This window comes from Prinia subflava, chromosome 1 (genome assembly GCF_021018805.1).
Source record: "Prinia subflava isolate CZ2003 ecotype Zambia chromosome 1, Cam_Psub_1.2, whole genome shotgun sequence".
Taxonomy (NCBI): Eukaryota; Metazoa; Chordata; class Aves; order Passeriformes; family Cisticolidae; genus Prinia; species Prinia subflava.
Window position 1 is genome coordinate 51,045,147 of NC_086247.1, and position 25,580 is coordinate 51,070,726.

The window sequence follows — 25,580 nt, forward strand, 5'->3', positions numbered from 1 at the left end:
CTCCCGCGGGGCCCCGTCGCGGCGGGGCAGCGACCCGCGGCGGCCACAACTTCAGCGCCTGCAGCTGTGGCCGGGGCCGGCCCGCGGCAAAGTTACCGAGATGCCTGGCTGAGATTTTTTTTTTTTTTTTTGGTTCCTTCTTCTCTTTCCCTCGCGCTGTCCGCGAACTTTCGACGTCGTCCTGCCCGGCACGGAGCCACCACCTCCTCAGCGAACAGAGTCGCGCCCGGGGCAGCGCGGCGGGAAGGAGACGCGAGCGCTTCGCCCTGGCAGGCGGCGGCCGCCCCCGAGCTGCTGTCGGCGGCGGCGGGGCCCGGCCGCCTCGCCCTCTAGCGGGGGAGAGCGGCGGCGCCGGCGGCTGGGCGTGACTTTCCGCGCTCCCTTCAGCCCGCCCGCCCGCCTGGGGGGACCGCGAGTCAGTCAGGGAGCCGAGCTGAGCCGGGACTAGCGGCGGCGCCGGCCGAGGAGGCTCCGCGATTAAGGGTGCCCCCCCGGGCACCGGGGGAGGCGAGCGGCGCCCGCACGGCCCCCGGGGCAGCGGCGCGGCCGGAGGAAGGCAGACGGGTGTGCAGCCGCCGGCCACTTCGCACCCTCTTCCCTGCCCTTAAGTGCGGAGAGAGGGCGAGAAGGGGAGAACAGCCCGCGGAGGACCAAGCGCGGGAGTCCGGCTGCCCCCTCCTCGCCTGCCCCACTGGACCGGAGGGGAGCGAGAGGGGCGCCTCCTACTTTGGCAAACACTTTGGCACTTTGCTGGATTCGGAGCAGGAAGGGCTGGAAATATGGGGAAAGTTGGAACTTGCCTAGTTACTTTGGCCGGACTTTTGCTGGCAGCGGGAGCGCAGACGTTCACAGGTAAGGAAGGAGTCGGCTCGCCAGCCCGGGGCCGGGCAGCCTTCCCGGGGGCCAGGCGGCGGAGGGGCAGGGGGGAGCGCGGGCACTTCGGCGGCGGTGGGGTTTGGTTTGGGTTTTTGGTTTTTTCTGTGTTTTTTTTTCTCTTTTTTCCTTCTTTTATTTTTCCATCGCCATCCCCCTGACGGGTCTGACACTTCGGAACCGCTAGGTCGATGGGGTGGAAAAAGCGTCCCAAGGAGGCGGCGGTGTCGGGATGCCGCTCCGCTGGCGCCCCTGAGCCCCGATGGAAGGTCAAGAGGCTGGCGGGGTTCGGGCGGCTCCAGGGCAGGGCTGGAGGGACGGGCGGGACCCGGGCTCGCTCCGGCGTTTTTCCGCCTCTGACTTCCCGAAAGTTTCCCGCTGCCCCGGCACGGGAGGCGGAGGGGCGAGGTGAGCCGGTCCCCGGCGCTCCGCCCGCCGCCGCGGCTGGCCGTGGGGGAAGGAGGGCTTGCGGTGCTGCCCGGAGGGGCCCGCGGCTCTGCCCGTCCGCCGGTGCCTGGGCGCTGGCCCCGCCGCTCCCCGCCCTCGGCGCTGCCCGGAGGTGCGGCTGAGAGACGCCGGCAGAGCCGGAGGGAAAGCCCCGGCCCCGCGCTCGCTGCAGCCCCCAGAGCGTCACCTGAGAGGGCAGGGCACAAGGGTGCCGGCGTTCATAGCCGGGAGGAGCCCGGCGAAGTGCCCCATCAGCGCCGGCGTTCCTCTGCTTCCCGAAGCCCCAGACCTGGAGAGAGTTATTTTGGTCTCTGGTCCCCTGCTTGCACCCCTGTCCTATTTATATGTTGGAGAAACCCGTAATTTTAGACAGAAATTTGGATTGTGAAATAGTTCTGTGTGCTCCACTGCAAAGAGTAACTTAAGAAATTTTTTTTGGTTTGTTTTGTTCCTAACATGAAGTTAGTGCAACTGAAAGCACGTTAAATTGAAGACATCTGGTCCTCAACTCGTGCGAAGTGTGCTTTGATCTGGTGGGAAGCAATCCTCCTGACTCCGTGGTGCTCAGGCTGCAGAATAGTTTATATTTTGCACATTACATGTTGCTCCTGTGGAGCACTGTAGCTAAAACAAGTTTTTTATGGCTGTGAATTGGTGGTCTGATTTAAAACTTCTTAAAAAAAATTAAAATTCTGGTCTTATGTTTGGTTCCAAAGACCCCTTGTATATGTAACTGCATTTCCCCTAGCTTCTTGGGAGCATTTTTACTGTAGATGAGACAGAAGATCTCCAAGTAGAAAAACGTTTTGTTCGAAGGTGATATGTAACGATGATGGAATATTTTCCAAACTCCTGTTAGAAGGAGGGTATGCTCTGCAGCGAATTATGAAACTGGTCTCAGTTATCTTAGCTCTGCAGCTCATTAATGTTGGAAGTCTAGTGTCCAGACTTCAGTGGAAGCACTTGATTTATTAAGATAAATCTGTAACTCATTCCTAACCTGTGTGAACTGTCTTACTTTTTGTTTAAAGTTAAGCTAGGGCAACTCTTCTGGATATTGAAATGGCTTGTGCATGCAATGTGCTGGTACTGTACTGGGATCAGCACTGACGTGCCGTTCGTGTTGCTGCAGAACAATCCCACATTATGTTTGATTTGTATCCGCTGTATTCATTTACCTGGCACACGCTGTGGAGAGAACAGTGCTGTAAACCACAAACAGTTCGTCAATGGCTTGTGCATACACTTAGTCCAAGGGTGCAATTCCACTCCGTCTGAAGTACTCAGTAAAAGAGGCTGCTATTCACACATTTCAGTAAGATTGCTGAGGATGGCACGGGATGCAGAATCTGCCCAGTTTTCTCTCCATGTGTGCATCTGTATGTGTATGTCAAATATTGAAAGTAAAGATGATTTGTGAAGATGTATGTACAGATTTTTTTTCTTTTTAGTATTGATTCTTGGCACTTGGAACAAAATTGATGAAATGTCCATTTTTGTGCTTTACCATATGAAGCTTATGTGTGGATATCATTTATGCTTGGGGGGGGGGGAAATCCTGTTTTGTTTGTTAAAAACTTAATGCATTAGCTTCGTAGAAATTAAATGACAGAAAAATCCATTCTTGATTTGGCTAGTGATCTTTTGTAATAGCTGTCTCTTATTGCAGAAGGGAGTTATATGACTAACCTATGAAAAGTTTAAAAACAAACAAAGAAAAAAGAAACAAAGCCAACTCCACAGATGTTCTAAGCAAAGAATAGCACTGTGTGAATTACGTGCCTGTGGCATTTATAGTTCCATTTTTATTTTTGCCCTTTTCTAAACTGACTGATTTGTTTCACAAAGATTTGTTCTAATGTTATGTTCAGCTATTGTCTTATTTGAGTTTCCTATTTAGAAAATCATCTTACTGAAAGATCAGATCTTGGCTTTTTAAGGCCTGGGAGCTTTCAAGTAATCTTTTGAAAGCAGCTTATCAGTTAATAACAATGAGATTTTCTCCTAGTCCTTAACTAAAGATTTTAAAATTCAGGATTCATCAGTTCAAGAAGTAAATGATCTCAAGAATTTGAATTCCAGAGATATTACTGAAAGCATTGTTTTAAATGGACAGTGCTGCTTATCCTAAGTTTTTAAATGTAGCTGGACTCTTTCTGCAGTATTAGTTTTGGGTTTGGGTTTTTTTACTATTTTTTAGTTTCTTTCAGAGAAACTATAGCACACCTAATTTAGCTGATTTTGCTTATAATTTTAGAAAAATGTTATTAAGTTGGTCTTATGTGAAGACTAATATTACAGAAGTCGTTGAAAAGTCGTGTTCAGTCATAGAAAATGCCACTTGACTCCACCATGTTCCTTCGTCCACCTTCCTTGGTAGATTATTCAGGCTAGGGAAAGCAGTTCACTCCTGTGAGGGATTTAGGTCAAACACAGAGATAAGGGAAGTTAGAAGGGACATTGTAAACTTAAATATTTGATCTCACATAAAATTATGGGTCTGGATGGGATGAGTTCTGTCAAATACAAAAATGGGCAGCTGAAATTGAAAGCAAGGAAATGTGTAATAGAACTTGGAAACTGTGTTTTTACAAAGGCATTTATATTCAGGTAGATGTAAATGTGCACACAGCCTGAATTCTGAAATTGGTGTTTCTTGGTTACAACATCACTCTTATGGAGGGAGGGCTATTATTAGTCTGTTATATTATCTTTTGCTGTGAAAAGCACTGAGGTTGTGTATCAACGCTCTTTTTATGGCACTGGTTTTAAAAGTTTTAGTTTTTCTCTGAGAAGGAATGAGTCCTATTGCAGTGAGAGGGATGGACAGACTGACTAAAAATGCTTGTGGCAGGCCATTCGTAATGAATCAGGACTAGTGGCAATTTTGAAGAGAAGAAAAGGAGGAAAAGTGCTGTAAAAAACTCTAAAATTACTTTTCCCAGTGAGCAGTACAGGTTTTGCATAAAGAATAGTAATTCTTAAGCTATTTCATGGATTAAAAATACAAAACCTTGCATTCTGAATATGTGCCTTAGATTCATCTGTTTATTTTTGGGTGTAGGGACTTTAAAAAGAAGGACCACATTTTCCAGAAAGGAGATGCAGGGAAGAAGTTTGATATGCTGAAGTTGAAACTTACTGTGATTATGTTGATGTTTGGTGACTGCAGAGAAAAGAAAGAATATAGGTTAAGTCTTCATAGGTCCTATCCTAGCTGAAATGAAGTTCCTGGCAATGTCTGGAAAATAAGAAGTTTCTGGTATAATTAACTGTGTTTAAAGAGATTTCTCAGAGTATTCAGAATCTCTGAAAGTCTGTAATAGCTATTCTGATCACTTTAGCAACAAAGAACTCCAGGTGTAGGTACCTCTCACTTTAGCAAATTCTGCTTTTGTTTGCACTGTTTATTCCACCTACTTTTCTTTCTCTCCACACATCCATCAAGTCTGTATCCCTGCATCTTCTAAGGGAAGTGGCATATGCCAGTGAAGGTGCAGCTTTACTAGTGGCTGATGCAGTTTGTCAGCTCGTGTACAAAACTATTCCAGCTACAGGTCATAGCATGGACTTGGCCTCACTAAACTGTGAGAGCTGAGGGGGAAGAATCTCAAACAAAACTTCCCGCTGTTAAGAGATTTTAGCTGCTGCTATTACAGCTGTTAGGTGAATAGGTGAACGACTTGATTTCTGTTTTACATCTAAGACTATTCATATTTAAAATACTCCAGCAAATTAATGGAAGCATTTTGAAAAATCTGCTTCTAAATGTGATGTTGTTTTTTAGGTTTTTTAGGGGTTTTTTGGTTATTTTAAAAAGTTCTTGCAGTTATAACAAATAAAGTAAAATCTGTGTTACCATTTAAACTGGGATGTGGTTTAGAATGCTTCAGATAAAAATGAGTCAGAGCTTTGGAAGTGGCACTGTTCATCAAAAAAAGACCTGTGTGGTGGGTATGTTTTTTAAAAAAAAATATTTTATTTAGTTGTTTTGATTTCAAAAGATAGTAATGAAACGTCATCAGAAATTAAAAATAAATCTTGAAAAATACAATGCAAGGATGTAATAACACAGTGCAAAAATCCTGTGGTGTTCATTTGGTCTCATGATTTAGCAGTTGTCATAATTCATGAGGAAAACAAATCACAGTGTCCCATAACAATATAAGCGCAGTAATATATGAAATAATAATAGTATCTTCAGTGCTCACAGAAGTTGCTAGATTGACAGCTAGAGAACCAAATCCCCAGGCAAATCACAAAATCACATGTTAGGGTAGAGTGAGCAAGCTCCTGAACTGCACCTCGCCAATGTCATTTGAGCGTGACCTGGAGACACGTGGGGATGGTTTATTTCTCATGTGCGCTCACCCACACCCCGCCATGGTCAGCAAAAATGTCAAACAGGCGAGTGGCTGGTGGCCAGGTCAGTGTTACACATTCCTGCTGAGACCACCCCTTGAGTGGGCATCCTTGGGTTCAGCTGGGGGAAGATAATAAGTGTAGGCTTGATGGAACAAAGTCCAATGATGGTGCAGGGTCAGGATCAGTGAACTGATCCTGTATTTCACGTGTTGCAGCTTTATGCTGAAGTAAAGGCTTTTTGAGAGGGATATCTATAGTGTTTAAAGCTTGTTAGTATCACTGTCAAACACTTATTTCTATGCTATGTCACTAAATTCTGAAGATGTTTCCCCAGGAAATGGCATGCAATTACGAACCTTTCAGCTCACAATTATGACTCTTGTGTAAAGAAGTAGTAGTTTTGAAAATTTTCCCAGGAGCAAAGCTTAATGTGTGAATGCAGCTGAATTATCCGCTCGTTTTCTTTAGGAAAAATTGAGAATCTTCTCCTTATTTCCTTCAATTTTATTTGATTTTGATGATAACTTCCAGTTCTCTTATTTCTGATATGTAATATTATATGTTAAAACAGGATTTCGAGACACCAAAACCAATTTGGAGCATATGGTCATATATTTAAGAAAAAAAAAGTAGCAATAAAATTCCCAGTGTCAATCTGTTCACTCAAATATATTCACATACTTCTTTCTAAATTTTGTCATGTCTTCCAGAGTTTTGCCTGCTGTGATCTGCTGCTGATCACTAGGTGTAGCTGCATCTCTAAATCCATTTTTCTAAGCATAGAAAGAGAAAGGGCTGTAAGCTAGGCTTTGTGAGAATGTAGGTGTATTTGGAGGTGAGGAGGTGTGAAAACAGATGATGGATTTTTGTGACCTAGAGAATTTTAATGCATTGGTGGCTTGTTTGCATCAGTTTGATTACAATACAAATGAACTTTTAATTACATGCAAAAAAGCTGATTTCAGTATCAGTGTTAGTATTCTACAGAAAGACAAATGATTGTTCTAATGTGACAAAATTACATAATAAAATGCATTAAACTATGGAGAAATTGTCAGTACTATTCTAGTGTTCTAAATACAAGAATTGTTGCTGCAGAGATCTGTTAAGCCTTTCTTTAAGGATCAATCAACATGGTTAAGATATAACCTTAAATTTTGTGTATATGTCTCCTCACAACCTATTAAGAACCTTTCTGATCCATTCAGAATAATTATCTATGGAGATGATGTTGCTGTCCTTGGAATTCTGTTCTCCTTTTGCCATAAGGAGGAGTTGTGTTGGTTTTCAAGCCATGTGGCTTCCATTAATGCTATGAGGAGGTGCGGAGGGTGAGGTGCCATATATGCTTTAAAAATGAAATTTTTGTGCCCAGACTCCTGAGAGTATTAACAGTATAAATTAAGGTGCATTTATGCCTCTAAGCCATACCCATGCTCAGTATCGGCAGAGAATAGGAAAGAAGTGGCTCAGCCAGCAATGTCTGACTCAACAGTGACCCTTTGCCACAGAAGGAGGAGCAACAGGAGAAAAAATAATGACCAGAGTTAGTCAGACAAAACCATGGCAGTATTGGCAGAAGGAGTTCTGAAAACAGGTTAGACTTAGTGTATTTTTTGGGGAGGAAAGGTGGGAAAGAAGGTATAGCATTTGCTGGAAGAATGGAAGAGAGGAACATTATTAGAAAAGACGATGTAAAAAAAATACTCTCAAGTCTAAAACACAGCTGAATTACTAGTGGTAAACAGAAGTGAATTTATAATTATTCATGTTTTCTTATTTTTATTATCTTAGTTTTCAACACATTTGTTTTTAATAATGTATTCAAAGCTCAGATATGTCTTCTGATAGCTTTACATAGCAATAGTTGATTATCTTTACACATATGATTAAATGTAATGATGTTAGTTCATCGTTATTTTTTTCTGCAAAATGGTGTAAACCAAACATTTTGCTTATAATTCTTTGTTTTTCCCATCCCCACCCCACATGTGTAATCTACCCTGATTTAGAATAATAATTTTTGGTTAGAATGGGATTTTTTGAGGGATAGATTAGCTTTTCTATTGCTCTCCCTTGGTTTTTTGTCTTTTTAATCTTCTTCACTGTTAAGCTATTATAAATATCTCTTACAGCATATTTTTTGTTAATCACTAGAAATGTGTTTTTGCTCTAGAATAACTAACAGCTAATTACCTCTTTTATCACTTCAGCTCTTCATCTTCTAGGAGAATGAAATAGAGCATCACATGCCTGTTTTAGAACAGATTTTTTTTCCCACCACACATATTTTTGGGGACTTTTTGCTTGTTTGTTGTTTTGTTGTTTGACTTTTCTTGAATCCTGTCACATCTTTCATCCTGAACTATGAAATCAAATACGATTTCGACTATTTATAAATAATCTAGTGGATAGGATACTTTTGTCAGTGGACATTTGTTTTAATTCTGTAGCACATAAATGTAGGCTCATTAGGTGAAAGAACTGTTAATTGGTGCTGATAAGATTCTAACATAAGATTGAGGAGGATATTACAGGAGTTTCTGTTTACTTTCAGGTGGATAAATAGTGGATCAGCAACCTAGTACTTAAGGTTTGCTTGATGGAGTTGTTGTTACAGATAAATTGAGTGCCTATTCAAATATTTTTTCCAGGTGAATATACATTAGACTGAGCAAATAATTTCCACCCTTGCTATGTGCACTTACATACATGTGTAAATGCCTGTAATCTGTGTGCTAGTTTGTATGTCTGTCTTAAAGTTGACGAGTTACTACCCATTAGCGGACCTTTGCATTTCTCACGGTGTACTTGACGTAGAGGTAGTGGCAGGGGTCGTTTGTTTTTTTTTTTCAGGTCTATGGCCAAATAGTTCCTTATTTTGGCAGCTGATGCTTAGTCATCCTGCTATGGCTGACACAGTAGTTTGTAAACAAAAAATGGTCATCTATATGCACATATTAAAAGTATTGGTTACCAAGTCTATGTAGTTTCTGAGGGTAGACTTTCTCACAGTTTCTGAGAAAAAGGATCTCCATCTCCAGTTTATGAAAAAGTGTTACCAGGTTACTTCTCAAGGAGAGGTGAAGGTTTCCTAAAGGGATTCACATTGTCCCCTACCTGGACAGAAACTTCTGTTTGTCCCATTTCTGTTATTTTTTACCTTCATGGCTTTTTACTGTTCTAACAAACAGTTCAGCAAACAGTTGAAAACAAACGTGAGTCAATTGCCATCTCAATGAACTATATGAGGCACCATAGCAGACATAGCTGTTTTCTCTGTAGCTGCTTAATTTAGTACAGTTGCTCTTCCTTCTTATGTGATTTAGATATTTGTTTTGTTTGAAAAATTTCATTGCTGCTTCTTCCATCTTCCATCCTTCTCATCCACTGTGAGAAGTCCAATGTTTCCTAACAACTGTACAGCTGGCTCAGAGTTTGCTCAAAGGTGTGGCAGAAACTTGAAAGAAAATATTTTTGTTTCAAGGTGTTTGACACTGTTTGCACACCTGTTGGGACCATATATAGCATATTGTAGTTGCTGTGATGTTTCTGTCAGTCAGTGTAATTCAGGAACAGTAGTGTTCTGATGATTAATTTGGAAGTTAATAGTGCTTCTATAATGCAATACCTATTTTTACTTAACTGGTTTAAGATAAGTCATAAAATTTTAACCAAGGAACTGTTTTCTCTCTGTGGAACTTTCTGAGCCTGGAGACTTTTCTAGTTCTGCGTTGGATGACATTGCCTAACATGAACCACACCCCTGGAGGACAGCATGAAGAAGACATATGCGTGTGTGTGTGTGTATATATATTTATATGTATCTTTTAAATTCCTGTTTTAATAGTTGCTTAGTGATCAGAACTCCCACATAGGTGTGGGAGATCCAGATCTAACTCTGTGCTCTGGCGTTTGACTGTGACATGGATGAGGATCTTCATAGCCAGACTAGTTGGAATTTCTTCTTTTTTTCCTTTCCCCATGGTTGAGAAATCTGCTAAATTTCTATTTACAAAACATTAAAAAAAAGGAAGGTGATAGCTCAGAACCCCAAAACGTATTTAGAGAAAACCTACAGCAGCTGCTTGTCGCCACCTCTAGCTTCAGTTTTCCCTGGAAACTCAAAAACATGGTTAAATACTGTCACAGGTTTTGGAGATAGAGGCAGTTATGGACATTTCCAAGAACCATAGTTCTCAGTGGATTAGTTCTTATGTTAATAACTGGAAATAGCTATAGCCTTTTCCCTTTAATGTTACCTTTTCTGATTCCACAGAGTAGATGAAGATTATTTTACAAAGCACCACATTCAACACTTTAATATAAGCACTTTACATAACACATCACTGAAGCTTTCTCTTTTTAACTTCTGCAGAGACAGCTTGATACTGAAGTAATTCCTCAGTTATGTAAGATAAATTGTTGTCCTAGTAATAATTTTGAGGCACTGTGCAGCTGATGCCCTTTTTCCTGTGTCTGAGAGATGTCATCTTGACTCTGTCTTAGCTCAGGGGAAAACCTTTGCAAGCAACTTTCTAAATGGTATTAGGTCTGTGAGCATCACAGACGTCGTGTTGGGAAACCAACAAAACCAAAAGACAACTAAGGTTAATACCTATTTAAAACCTCAGAGGGTGAAAATGTAAAATAAAAGCCTTTATGTTGCCCGACATTAGTACCTGCTGTTTATGTCAGCAGCAAAGTACATGGATTGAAGACCACATATAAAGTTCATGAAGTGTGTTTTATTTATTTTTACTTCAAGAATTGTTGTTAGAATTGCCTCCATACATCTAGGCTAGTAAGGGATTTATGTGAATTGATGTAGCACTTTCATTTGTAGATTTGGAGAATGCTGGGGTTTGTTTTATTTATTTAAGAGTGTTTGAGACAAGCAGACACCCTTTAGAGAAAATACGCATTGAAATTGCATAGGGCCCAGGAGTCCAAGACAAGTTGAAATACACTCTTGACAAGTAAAACCCCTTACTTCTGCAGCAGCCATGCATCACCAGCAGATATGGACCAGATACGGGTTTTTAAATGAGTCTTGGAGAAGCTTCAGAGCTGGATTTTTATATATACAGTTGCTCTTCAGAAAGTTTGTCCATGAGAATCTGGTACTTCTTTTCATCCTCAATTTTGGGCACTTAAATGTTACTCTCATTAAAAACATTCCGTGGCCACAGAAAGGTGTAAACATAAAAAGCCTCAAAGTGTTCTCGAAGTTGTAGCAAAGTATATAGCATAAGGTTATCCATGTGGGGAAATTATGTGGAAATAACCCCTTAAAAATAATTTTCCTTAGCTACTTCTGTTTTCAGTCATAGATAAACATACTGTAGTGACTGTGGGTTAATTCATTGGCAGATCATTCCTGACTGTCAACTTCAGCTTTATTCACCTGTACCTTCCTCAGTCATGTAGTGGAATTGGAGTGTTGAAGAGCAGATATTAATTCTGACTTGGTGTAGGGGTGAAGCATATGTTCAGACTGAGAATTTCAGATAAAGACTGTCTGGGCTTTATCTAGCTGAATGGCCAAGGTCAACTCAAGGGGAATTAGGGAATGTAAACAGTGCATGTATTGTCTGCTGCATTTGAATTCTTTTCTCTTGATTTCTGCAGAGAAACATACAGCCTCTGGAGGTCTAAATTTTTATTTTGGAAGGTATCTGTAATGACTTGGTGATTAATGGAAATGGAAAGCAGCAGCTGTAGAGTCATTCTGGCATCAGTTAGAAACTACTTTCGAGGTTTTGGTTATATGGATTGTGTTGCAGTTTAGGCTGCAACATGGAAACTTGCATTTTTAAAGTTACTGCTTGCCTGTCATTTCTGTTGAGCCCATTGCAAAAAACGGGGCCAGTTTCTGATGTGTAGCCTGAACCCCAAGACTGTAATGAGTACTGTCCATATTTTTGAATTACATTTAATTTCAAAATTAGCATAAACTTGTGGTTTCGTGAATTGGTCCACAGTAAATCTCCTTCAGGGAAGCAGTATCTGACATGCTTGTTTACTTCAAATCAATACTCCTAGTGGGTGGATCACAGCTTTTCAAACAACATTTTGGGAACCACTCACTGGCTGTGAGGGAGAAATCTCATGTTTACAGAACTCAGTCTGTTGAAATCTTCACAAACTGCAGAGTGTCACACTAGATTTGTAGCAGTGAAAAATTAATTCTTGCTTGTATGCCAGGATTAAAAAATGTGTATTTCTAGACGTTTGGGAGGAGAACTTGAAAAAAAGGGATCTGTATGCTTGAAACTGGCTTTGAGCAAATATGTGACATTCATAAGCAGCCCCATTCCCATGATTTCAGTTCTTTGACTCTGCCCGGTGGTCTAGCAATAAAAGAAAGAATTGGCCAATTACAGTAATCTTCCAGAGCTGTGTACTGTGGAATTTTGTGCAGAGGAAGAGGGAGGGTTCTTACCTGCTCTCAGTTCTAAAATTGTGCTTTAGTACAATGTATTCCACAGCAAATATAATACATATTTAACAAAGCTGTTAACTGCCAGGCCACCTTTAAGAATACAGAATACTTACCTGCCACCTCCTGAGCTCTCTCCTCCGCCTTTTCTCTGTTCATGTCAGCTCCTCATCACTATGTTCCACAAATAGAATCGTAGAATGGCTTGCGTTGGATGAGGCCATGCAGCTCATCTAGCTCCAAAACTCTTTTCACGGGTGGAGAGACCTCCCCCTAGACAAGGCTGCTCAAACCCTGGCCAACCTGGCCTTCAGCACTGCCAGGCTGAGGCACCTGCAGCTTCTCTGAGCAACCTGTTCCAGTGCCTCACCAGCCACACAGTAAAGAATTTTTTCCTGATATACAATCTAAATCTACTCTCAGTGGGAAGCCATTTCTCCCTGTTTTACCACTACACTTCCTGATGAAGTGGCTGTCTCTGCCATCCTCGTAGGCCCCATTCAGGTACTGGAAGGCTGCTGTGAGGTCTCCATGCAGCTTCTCCTGGAATAACGTGTGCCATCCATCCTCTGGGCAGCAGTGAGCGAGCTGGGGAGAGAGCTGAGCCTGTGGGATGGCAGCTCTGATGCGGCCTTCCTGTGTTGCTGTGGGGCACTTTTGCCCTTACACTTTGAGAAGTATGTGCATGTTTTCAGAAGGCTGCAGAGCCTCTGGGTGGCTGTGGTGGAAGCTTGGGGATAAAATTCCTGACTGCCTGAGTATCATTCATAACAAGTTAGGGGGTTTGCCTTTTTTATTTCTCCCTGAGACAGATAAGACCAAAATGACACACATGACAGCAAAGCATGTGCTGATGAGTAAGTACTGTGAATGAGTGGAGTTGAATTCTTGCTTTGCAGTGAGTGTGTTCACACTGAACATTGATAGCAACAGCAGGCAGTGCTGGTGGGGAAGTAGATACAGTGGCCAGATCTAGATTTCAGACCAGATGGACGTTGTTCATAATATTATTTGGGTGTGAATGGTTTTTACTAGAGTGTGAAGTAAACTGATGAAGATTTTATTTGTTTGTTTTCAAGCTAAAAAGAATTAGTAATACTGGCCCTAATTATACAAATACAAGCTTAAAACCTCAAGATGAATACAGTCAGGTTTGGGCATACTGTCAAAGTAATTAGAGAAAGCTCCTGTTATTGCAAGTTAATCAGATGTTAACACAAGTCAGCGTGAACACACTAATATTGGCATTTTGCAGAAATGTAGTTATTTATATAGTTTTCTGGAAATTGGAACAGCACTTTTCAAACACAGCAGTTGAAATTTTAATTTCTTACGATAAGTAGAGTGGTTTTTTAGCCTACCTTTAAAAACTCATCTGGAATATTTTTCTGTGTGAGCAAAGTCCATTAAGAACCATGCTAGAGATACTGGCTCTTTTAAAAAATCTTTTGGGCACTGTTTGTGGGAGAGGATGACAAAGAATCTTTTATTACATATGTCTGCTTCCATTCTTAATAGATACAGAATAATTGTGGTTTGCAAAGATTTGGAAGAGGGTCACTTTATTCAAATACTGCAGTCAAATATTGTATATTATAATATTATTATGTCAACCATGCGTTGACTTAGGTTTATCCGTGCTGACCTGTTAATTTTGGCCCTTGTTTCTGTGTGCACTTCTAATGCATATACAGTATATTTCACACTACTGGTGCAAATTTTTACTGGTGAAAATTATGATTTAAGATGAACTCAAAAGTTGCCACTCTGTACTTACTGTGCAAATTATTATTGTGGTTCCTACTGATGAAATTTCAATATATATGAGCAGGCTGTTGGCCATGCTCACATTGTCCTGTACAACGCAATGTAGGTTCACATTAGCAGAAGCTGAAGTGGTCTATTAAAGCATTCAAGTTCTCTCTCCCGTATTGAGAGCAGCAGATTCGTTCTTAATCCTTGTATAGCTGATGTCTCTGCTGGAGTGTTAATAGATAGTCTAATTTGTGAGCTAAATTACTAATTGTATTATGAGCCTAAACCTTATTAAGCCTTTTGTGTAGAATTAGATCACAGAGCTTTGGGAAGCTGAATGCTGGTATGGTTCTGTTTCCTCTCTTTAATGACAGGAGCAAGTTTTACTGGAGTCTTCAGCACTACATAGCTCTGAGACTGCAGCTGATTTTTTTGCTGGCTTCTACAGTATCAACAGAATCATAAGGCTGAAAAGCAGGGTGACTTTTAAAAATAGCCGAAGGTTTCAAATCAGGGTCTCAGATATCCAAAAGCAGTAAGATTAGCTGAGGTGAGTCCATGATTGGGACTAGAAAAGGATTACTCTGATCTTGTGTATACACACTGGGTGCAGGTCCACCTATGTGGGAATAGTTTAGATCATTCAAAAACTGTGTAATGGCTGCAGTTGTATAATGGGACAATGGATTTAACAGAGGTATGTTCCTGTAATAGTTCAGGTAGACGAACTCTTAAGTCACGCGAGTTATTTCTGTTTCTCAAGATACTCAGTACCCACCTAGAGATGGAAAATACATGCCTTATCATGCAGCTGTGCCATAGATTCATGAGCACTCCTCACTGTTTCTGTTCAAATCTGTCTGTTTTCAGAGCTGGTTTATGCTCCCCACTCTGCTCTGGAGTCAGTCTACTAATGCAGCTCAGTTGGGGATGGAGCTAATGGCCTCCAGCAATGAATCAGTAATAAACAAACAAAGGGAGACTTAGTGGATTTTGATATCATTTGTGATACATTTTTTTGTTGATGTGGAAGGTGACTGAACTGTTGGGCTTTTGATATATCAATGTTGCACTCAGGGCATTTAATTTTCTTTAAGAGAAGATATTTTCAGCTACTCCATACATTTTCTTGTGCATACACAAGATAGAGTTGCAGTGTCATGGAGTTTTGCTCTCTGCACTTTATGCACAACAGAACCCTAAGCTATTGTGAGAAACTGGTCTGTTTTCACACCTGAAATTCTCAGAGCTCTGTATGTACTAAATGGCTTTGCTTTTTACTATTGTAAATTAATGCCATTTGACATGCATGGGTGATAAATGAATATAATACACTGTATAGCTTGCGTCACATTATGTTTTTAAAGAGCTTTTTCTGCTTCTATTCTTGCATAACCTTTAGTGTTTCTGCATTATATTTAGTAATATATTTTTTAGGGTATAGTAATAAAAATTCGTGTCTGTCGTAGGAGAGAGAAAATCAGAGGCTTCATCTTTGGGCTGTTCCATGTAAATTGGTTCTCTTGAATTATGTATTTGTGTGTTTATGAAGGTATGGTGAGTTGAGCATCCAAAAGTCATTGCCAAAAGCTAACTGTCTTCAGTTGTGCTTTGTAGAAGTCTGAATTTGTTAGGAGTTTCTGTGTACTCCCAAGTTTATTAATTTTTTGAAGTATTTTGATAGGTGAATAGTTTTTGAGGGAATTTTTGTATGTTAAAAATCTAGTATTCACTTAATCAAATACCGTCTATCTGGAGATGAAGATTCAAGGGCTCTACGTTCTAAATTTCTGCTGAAGAGGGATAATCATACTGAAACTCACAATTGACCTTGTCTACCTTTTAGTAGCAATTGCAACTCACACTGGCTTAGATTTGAAGATGAAATAGTTTTGGGATCCAGGAATAAGAGAACTACAGAGGTTTTTGCATGCTTAGTCAGAGGCATGGCTAGGAATGCAATGACTGTTCCAAATCAGGCTGCTGCTTCTGTAGAAGAGAATAATGCAGGTCATGGAGGCACACACTTCATTAGAAAGGCTGAACTAATGTTATAAACCCTAAAGGCCTAACTGATGTCCTGGGAGGGACTAAAGCTGTGTATGTATTCATAAAAGCAAGTTAATTCCTCCATCTCTAGACTCTGTGATTAAAAAGTACTTTTTATAAAGAGTATTTATAAAGAGTATTATAAAGAGCCTTTCTACTCTGATTTTGTCAAATAGTCTTGGTGACTTTTGTAGTCTGGCCCTGATGGGTTTAGTTGTGGGATATGTTTGGTTTTGGTTTTCTCCCTTAGGATAACAAGTGGTACTGAACATCAGTAGCATTCTTGTGTTGATTTTCTTCATGCTCTTTTTTTACAAAAGGCCAGGAGTTAGTTGGTAAAAACATCAAAGTTGTATATATATACATTTTTGTTTGATCTAGTATACTTCTTTTTTTTTGGTAAGGATTCTTCAGCACCTTTAATTAGTGATTTTGAGAGTGGGCTGCTATACAGCCATGGCTGGGAGCTGTACCACACCCATCCTTCCAAAGAGCTTCCAGCCCTACAGAGGCGGAGAGAAGCCATTTCACTCATAATTTCACACTTCCTATGCAGGAGACAAATGCTAGAACCAAAACCTTAATCTTAGAAATTAACTTTTAAAAAACACAAATAAAAAGAATCAGACGTTATTCATCAGTTTTGTGGGGTTCTTTTTTCTTTTTTTTTTTCCCCTGTAAATAAACTTATGTGATTGTGAGAGAGGGGCTGGGAGGATGGTTGTGAGATAACTACCTGCTTTACAGTGCTAATTATGGTATATATTACATATTAATAGGGAATTTTCTGTTGCCACAGGCAGAATCTCCCAGTGGGAGGTACAGGAGAGAGCTGTCTCAGAAGCAGGGAGCACTGGAGACGCCTGGCTCCTCTCTAGTGTGCGGTGGCAGCACAGGAATTGCTGCTGTGCACTGGAGCTGGGGGTCTGCTCTGATAAACCACGCTGCATTCTTGCCGTGGAAGAAGCTGGTGCTGTTCTAGCTCAGAGAGAGCTGAGCTCTGAGCGAGGGAATTTGTTCCAGAAGTTTTCCAGGGATTACTACCGCTGTCACTGCGTGAAATGTAGGGACAGTTTGTGCATGGACATGAAGCTTTAGAAAAGCATTGCAAACTAAGAGCTTTTCAAGGTACATTTAGTTGCAGTGCTTTTCTGCTTAGGTTGCTTATAGTCTCCTATATTGCATTTATGCCAGGGGAGTTTGAGAGCTGTGGCCTTGGTGTTTATTCCTAAAGGAGGGAACACTTGTATATTCAAAAAAAAAAAAAAAGGAAAAAAAAAGCGTAACTGTGTGGTTGTTATGTTAAATGAATTTTAAAGCTGGTGAGAAGAGGCATTCAGAGATAAGAATGCTAGGGGGGAGAAATGAAAGCACACTGAAGCTCTTTCCCCTTGAGGGCTTTAGGCAGGATTGAGAAGAAGTGGTGCATACTGTAGCCTTGTTTATAGTCTTTCACTTACTGTTAATAAAACAGGGATGTTCTAAAAGGTTTCCATAATTAAAATGCAGTCCTCGAGTATACTGCATTTTCAGAGCAGTCTAAAGCCCTGCTGCCTCTCAGACTGCTTAAATCATTATTTATAAAAAAATCTACAGTGGACTTAGTGTTTTGAAGTTGTTTTCGATCAGAATGATGTTAGAAATGTTGGGTATTGAATAAATGAAAATAGAATTTATGGGGAAGCTGATAGGCGTACAAATTGACTGGTTAGTAACTAATTACCAGTAAAGAGATTGTTTTTGCCTTCTTTCTTTTTTTACAAAATTGGCTGAACATTAATAAATTAGGTTTATTTCTGGAAAACAGCAAGTTTTAATGGTCTGGCAGAACTTAATAAGAAAAAAGCTAAAGAATTAGCATAATAAATAATTATTGCTTCCAGGGTTTTTATTGTTAAGATAATAAAATGTTAAAAAGCAAACCACTTGAGTAGAAAGTAATTGCACTGACAAGCACCACACAGCTAGCATTCACAATAAAGTAAACCTTCTCTCAATGTCAACCTGATTTGCTATCCACATAAATGCTTCCTCACATTATGGAAATGTGCTTTTTCTATCAACAGAAAAGAATAAAACTCCTGGCATCTAATTAATCTTCCCTGACATTTGATTTCATACTCAGGTTAAAACATGAGCCAGGTGGGTCTGGTTTTGCCCCCCCTCTCTGTGCATGACCACAGGCAAATCTCTCCATTAATGTCAAGCTGCATCTATGTGTCTGTGCCTCTGCCACATGTCAGTCATTAATGCATTAGCATCGCTTGGATTTGGCTCACATGCACCAATTTTCTTGTCTGGAGGGCTTGGTAAATAGGGAACTGCAAGGCTTCAGCTCTACATCACAAGCATTTCACCTTGACCCTCCCTGTAAAAGAACAGGGATTCTGCTGTATGGAAGGATTAGAAGTGATAATTTGTATCATTGGGAGTTTCTGAGTTGGTATGATCAAGGAAAAGAAAGAAGCAAAACCGATTGGGCTTTGACATTTTTATTGATTAAGGGTGCCCTTGTTAAAGATTCAGACCCCTTAAAAATGCCTAAATGTAATGCCTGCAGTAGTTTAGACTTGTTGATGGCAGGATTGTTTCTCTAAAGTGCACCAAAAAACTCAACACTAGTTAGATGCATTATGGGTATTTTATTTTCTGAAGTTCCAGTTAATGGTTTCTGCCAGAGGCAGTGTGGAGCTCTTGAAAATGCTGTGGGTTTGACCTTGTATGCTAAAACCTGGGTAACTCCGTTGTATCTTTACGTAGTTAGGTAGTATAAATATTTAGAAGGACAGTTAAGAACTTAGGTTTGAGTGGGAAAATCTGTTCTTATAAATAAAAGTGTTAATATTAAGCCATTTCATAATTAAAATAACATTAGGAAGCTGAGACATATCTTCATTTACATAGTTTATGTATTGAAGTATTTTTCTGTAATGTTTGCATGCAAAACCCCATGGTACTGGGAAATAAATATTTGCTTATGAAGTCAGAAAGTATTCAGAAGAATCAGTTTTATTTTGCTGGCTAAATGCAAAAAGTAAAAATATCACTGATGAAAAATGTCTGCTTCTAGTTTTTTATATTTTTTGAAAGTTAAATTTTAAGCTTTTGTTTCCAGTATGTATTTCCTACATAGTAAGAGTGTAAATATGAGCGAAATGATTTCTGTGTCTATCTGGATGCTGTTTGGAAGGATGGGTGTAGAGCACCTCCCAGCAATGGCTGCATAGCACCCCATTCTGTAAATTACTTGTTAAAGATGCTGAAGACTCTTTACCAAAGGGAAAAAAAAGGCAGTATACGATATGAAACAAAAATTTCATACATTACAACTTTGATGTTTATGCCAAATATGAGTAGTGTGCTACCAGAAGTTAATAGGCAAAAATTGTAAATGAGCCATATTCTCATTATGATGAGCACTGCAATGAGTAGATAGCTACTTCATACATCACCTGCTTCTGAGCAGTGACAGGTAGAATCTGGCACTAGAGCAATTAGCATTTCAACCTAAAAAGAGAGAAATTTACTCATGATTGACTTTTGGCAACAGTGGCTTTCAGTCTTTGTTGTGTTTTGACTGTCTTTTGTAATCTCGAAAGGCAGCCTCACCAGATGGAAGTAGAAGATGGAGCCAGAAGATGCCACTCTCTGCCAAATGAGGCTCGACTGTGAGGTTCTTGCTGTCAGGTTTTCCTGGATATTTCTTGACAGACTTTGCCTCCAAGAAGCAGATCTAGAAATCGAGAGGAGGAGCAGTAACACAGCTCTGGTTCACACTTACTAGTTTTCTCCACCTCAAAGAATGAGTATTGCTGGTCTAACAGCTTTTCAGAGACTGTGAAATGTAGATGTGGAGTTGGAGAAATGCCATCCCACTCAGTATCCCATGTCGGTAGAAGCAGAAGGGTTTTTCTATGAGATCAGTAGTAATGCTTTGCATTTATGTGCTGCAGTGTCTTTTCAGTTTTGGGAGGGTTTAGAGTCACAAAACAATTAAAGTAGGAAGAGTCCTCTGAGGGTTTTCCAGCCCGTCCTCTGCTCAGCACTGAGAGAGTTAATTTCAAAGCCAGGTGGTGTTACTCAGGTTGTCCAGTTGAGTTTTGAGTTAAGGATGGAGGGAGGTTCTGCAGTCCCTTTGCATTAAAGAAATGCATTCTAAAATATTATCTCTAAAATTTTTCAGTAAGTTGGAGTAGTATTTTTGTACAAGAAGAAATATTCCAGTGCATATTAAAATATGAAAGGTAAAAGTTAAAGGATTTTTCTTTTAGGTTTCTGAATGCACTGTGCTTGAAATTCATCTCTTAGGAAGCTCTTTCCATTGTGCTGACAAATACTTTTTAAGGGTGTCAGTAATGTAAACTCCTGTTGCTGTCTTGTCCTAGTTTTGTTCAATGTGAGTATGGTTGTACCAGTGACTGCTTCTGATTGTCTTATTTTTTCAAATAATAAAATGATGACCTATATCAAGGAAGAGTGTTGCTCCAGAAAACATTTTAATTTGGTTTTCAGATTCATGTAGCTTGAAGATGTAGACTTAACTACTTTAGTAGCAGAAGTTTTTATTCTATAGTACCAGCTCTTCTTGTTTAGTAACAGAGAATCCTAGAGCTGCTCTGACAAAGGTGCTTCTTTCAGTTAAGAAGTTCAGCAAAAAGAAAAGACAGGACAGTGCTAAACAAAAACCAAATCGCAGAACCAATAAAATCAGTAAAATGTATTTAAAAAAAAAGATCTCAGTGGAGAGAAATCCGTAGTTCAAGATGAGAATTACAGAGTTGTAACAGAGTTTTGTCTGAGGTGACACTGGCAGGGAAAGAGAAGTTACTCTCTAATTGTGATGCTGTGGGGAGTTTTAAAGCAGTGGAAGGAAGAATGAGTGATGCCTCTAGAGGAGTTTGTGGAAAGGAACAGCAAGCACAAACATGCTTTCCTGATGCAGAAGAACTAGAGTTTATTATACCACATCTGAAGATTTTTTCCTATACTTTTTTTTGTTTCCTAATTCATTTAACTATTCTTGGCTGCCATTTCAGTAGGGTTCCATGAATTCCAAATGCTGTAGAAACCTGAACCTTTCTCTTTGTTTGGAGAACAAATAAAAAAGGACTCAGAGAAATGGTCCTGGCTAGACATAGTTAGATCCCCTTAGATCCCAGGCATGCTGCTATTCACAGGGGTATTGGTTCTTTTCAGACATATGTAATTTAAATCTCCATTGCTGTTCTCTTTCCTTATTTATCCTTTTGGCAATAAATTCTGTTCTTGACAGAAATGTGCTAAGTAATGAGATGACACATGATGGTCATTTCAAGGGGATTAAAGTTCATGTTTTCAGAGAATTCTAGGGTTTATAATCACAGAGAAAACATCATGCCAGTAATCACTAAACAGTGATAAGGTTATGGGCTATTCTGTGTTTAAATTAATTACCATGTCAGGCTTCTAATTAGGAGTTGGTGTGTAGTAGCTGAGGTTTCACAAATTACTGAAATAAATGTCTGTCTTCTTTCTTTTCTTCTTTCTGTGTTTTGGGAATCTCCACAGTCTCTGTAGAATCAACGCCATGAAGTAAAGATTCTAGATGCAATTCTTGCACTGTTTAAAATGTTTTGAGATTTTTTTAAAGTTCTTTAAAATATTGCAGTGAGGTTCTTTTTATTCAGTTACTACTGCTTAAGGTAACAGCATGCTGATTTTATCTTCTGAGGGGATAAAATGCAGAAGACTAAGTAGCATGCTTTGCAATTAGTCACGTAGCTGCTATTATTTGTGTCTCTGTGTCCATGCATATGGACGCATAAATGCCAATTTTAAGAACTGTCAGTTCAAAGCAAGAGAAAAGGAAGGAGTTAAAAAACACCACCACTTTACACTTGCACATCAGCAGAATTATGAATAATTGAGTTGGTGTACATAAAAGATACCTGTGAACATTTCTCCAGAGCTAACATTTGACTCAGGCCAGCAGGAAAATTCAAAACAAACCTCCTAAATTCTGAGTATTTTTTTTCTATTTGCAGTCTAATTATTTGACACTCTCAGGACTCAACAAACTACTTTTATGTAACTTTTTCTTTTTTCTTGCATTAGTGTCCTGTCCTTCTTGCTCTAGTAGTAATTGTGGCTGTTTGGTGCAGTACTTGCAGGTGGGAGGAGGGCCTTTTGAACAGAAGATGCTACAATTTGAAGCTTCAAGTTCTGGCTGATTTTACGGTGGTGTTTTTTACACCACAGACTGTTCGTGTTGTAGGACTAAAATTTATCCCTGCATGAATGGTGGACTGCATTTCCATTTTGCTGTTCCTTTGGTTCCTTGTCAGTAGCTGAGGACCAGAATGCCTTCACAGAAACGTTGGTGCAGTGGTTTGTGCTTGTGATGATGGCCTTGGGTTTTTGGTGCTTGGAGGAGAAGAGAGCTTTAGGCAAGGGGGAGCTCGGCTGCTGCTGAAAGCTGCTACCAACAGAGGTGCATGAGTCTCCAGGCAGTGTCAACAACAGTTCCATGTATTTTTGGCTATAATAATATTGTTTAGAATATTTAAATTTGTCTGATATAATGCAATTGGTACATCAGAGGTATTTGAAATGTGGAGAGGAAGGAGGGGAGATATAAACAGAACTGGGAAAAAAAGGGAATAGAAAACAGAGGGTGGAAAACTGCAAAGCAGAAGAAAAAGAAAAAACAAATGTGTGAGGAGTGTGGAACATAAAGAAGTATTTATCTCATTTGTTATGTATTGGAAAGGGAAAAATGAAATTAAATGACAAGCAGCAACAAACTCAAAGTTTTTAGTTTATTCATGAAAACTAGTTATAGTATGTTGTAACTAAATAGTTTACTTGCTGTCTGAAGAGCTTTTTTTTTTGTGCACCTGATTACACTTGCATTTAGGTAGATTTGGTTCTGTAACATATGTCAGGGTGATTATTCAAGTTCTTGTACGCATATTGACCATAAGTTGGCACTGTCTTCTATCTTTCTTTGTAAAGATAGTTTGCAATTAAAAAAAAATTAAAATTACGAAACTTCTTGTTTTTTTAAAGCATTTTCCAGACTTTTCTCAGTCTGGGCAACCCACTGTGTTGTTAATTGAGCATGAAATGAAAATAGATTTGTTTACTCACTTAGTTGGTGTTATCTGATCTGTCAATAGTGGCAAAACTGCATTGAGACAAAGTTTGAGGCTAATGTGTTGCTCCTCTTTTCTTTTTGACATCCTTCAGAAGCCTTAGTGTTTGTAACTTCAAAAACTAAAGCCAACATACCACACATGGTGAGTTTAAAAAAAATACAACCATGATGCTTGATCCTTTTCCCAAGCAGGCTGATTGCACAAAGCAAATAACTGATCTTTCAAAATAGTCGAGTAGATCTACGTATGAAATAATTTGGATTGTCATGATAGAAGTCCCTCTCTCTCTATATATATGCATTATATGCTACTGAAATTCAGCTAATATATTTTTATACCTATTTAAAAAAATCCAACATGTATGTACATTATTAAAATAAACTGAGTTTTCTGGAGCTGTGAAAGGTCTGTATATATATTATATTTTTGAGTTCTTCAGGCTGATGTGGGAAAATGGTTCAGTCTTGCATACTGCCACTTCATCAGTGAAAAATATTTCTATGATGTATGTAAGTTTAGTTATTGGAACATGATTTTGGATCTTATCCAGACAATTGTACAAAAAAATTACCTATTTGGTGTTCCTTTTGTTTTTTTGCCTTGGGCAGATGTGTGATTGGACAGCTGCTCTTGCATTAGTGTTGCATATAGCATCTTATAGGTACATTTATATGGAATGAATTATTTAAAATTCTGTCTTTTGCAGAAAATGCCCTATATATTATGACTAAATTATCTTTTGACTTCAAAAATTTATTAAGTATGTAGTGGAATTCCAGTGGTTAATTGGTGTTGCTGCAGCTGCATAATATAATGCAGTTTAAGACTAGGTGGAACTATTAGATCATGATCTCCTCTGATCTTTGGGGCACAGATCAAGAATTATTGCTGAATGAAGAACAAGTAACGGTGTACCTATAAGTGTCAGGAGAGGAGTGCTCAGGAGTTACAGTGTGTGAAATCAGATGGCACTAATTCCCTTTTAATAGACACTGGCAATGTGGCTAACTATTTGAAAAACACAGTATTATCTTGCTTTTAGGAGTTGTGTATGAATAAGTTTACGTGATCTGGGTTAAGGTGTGAATGTACATTGTCCTGGCAGTTCTGTACCAGCTGTGCAGAGGGGGTTCTTGACAGGCTGTGCGTGTGAAGTAACAGCGTGAGCCACCAGTGCTGGCAAAGCAGAGCAGGCCAGCTGGGAGGTATTCCAACTGCACCAGGAAAAATATATTTGTGCAGTCTTTATGGTGCCTTACGCTGTAAATTTCTTCTCCTGTGATTTTTTTCCGTGTGTGTATCTTATGTCAGATTTTAAACAGAATTCAAGTTCTGACTTCTCTATGCTGTGTGTTTATTACACTCCATTTCACTTTTATTGTCTACTGCAGGAGATTCAAGAAAATCTTTTGAGTTGGTTGAAAAAGATTTTAAAAGATTTCCCCTTCCTTCTCGGCATCTGTTACTGGGTGGCTTGCAGTAGCTGTTCCTGATGCTGGCATCTTAAAAACTTGAAGAAACAATGATAAAAACTTAGGAGACAGTGTAGGAGATGTACACACAGAGACGAGAATTTGTTGCTGTTGGTGCGAATTATGTTGCCACAGCTGTTCAAAGTTAGATGAGCGTGCATAAATGCGACAGCTATTGTGACTGTTTAATTTTTTTCTACTTTTAAAATGTTTAATCTTTAGTGATTCTTTTCCCCTCTTTGCGGTATTATAGTCCAGTTCTCATCTTCTGAATTCAAGCACTGCTGCTTAGGGCTGTAATAGGCACCCTTGTGCTGATGTATTCTCACTTTGCACTAAAGTGTTTCAGAAGAATGCATTAGTGAGGGAAACAGAAGCAAGGCAGTGTTCTTTATTTACTTCTTCAGAACATCTCAAAGCAATCATATTAACCATACCACATTAGTTTATCTCCCTTTGAAGCTTGTGATTCAGTTGTTAATAGAGCCCAGACTTTTTGCCCCTATGCTGTTTGTAGCATAATACAGAATCATAGAATGTGCTGAGTTGGAAGGGGCCCACAAACATCATCAGGTCCAATTCATGTTATTATGACTGTGTGTGTATTTCTAATAGAGTCAGTAACACACTCCTTTTTATTTGGAGTTTTCAAACTCTGAAAATTTATGTTAATTATATCTCCCATCATTTCCTCTTAGGCAGTTGCTGCTTCATGGACATAGTCCTTGTTGTGTGTGTCAGTGCTGGTAAAGAAAACTTCTATAACTGGAATATTTATTTACCTTTCTTTCTTGTTTTCTTTTAAAGTTATGCTGGATGCAGTAGGAAAACCAGAGGCTTGCTCAGGGTGATGTGGGTGAAATACAATCCCCTTAGGGATTACTGTAGATGCTGGTTTCTAATGTAACAGCTTTTAATTATATTGATTTAGCTAATGTTTGCAACTGAACTTCTTGAGCATTTCTTAAATGTTGACAATAATCTAAGAAGAGAAGGATGATGTCTGGGTCCTTTTCCAATTTTCATATGTTTTGGTCATAT

General features: G+C 39.5%; 1 protein-coding gene across 11 annotated transcripts in view; it reads left to right on the top strand.

The window, feature by feature from the left end:
- The first annotated feature begins 384 nt into the window (after positions 1–384).
- Positions 385–25,580, top strand: part of PTPRM (protein tyrosine phosphatase receptor type M) — a 442,185-nt gene continuing 416,989 nt past the window's right edge. For 3 of the 11 annotated variants that reach the window (XM_063396276.1, XM_063396294.1, XM_063396339.1), the window contains exon 1: positions 387–852. In XM_063396276.1, the coding sequence (XP_063252346.1) occupies positions 780–852 (73 nt within the window). In that variant the 5' untranslated portion in view covers positions 387–779. Of the gene's footprint in view, positions 853–25,580 lie in introns of all 11 variants that reach the window. The other 8 variants (XM_063396260.1, XM_063396303.1, XM_063396285.1 and 5 more) reach the window with 5 other exon arrangements.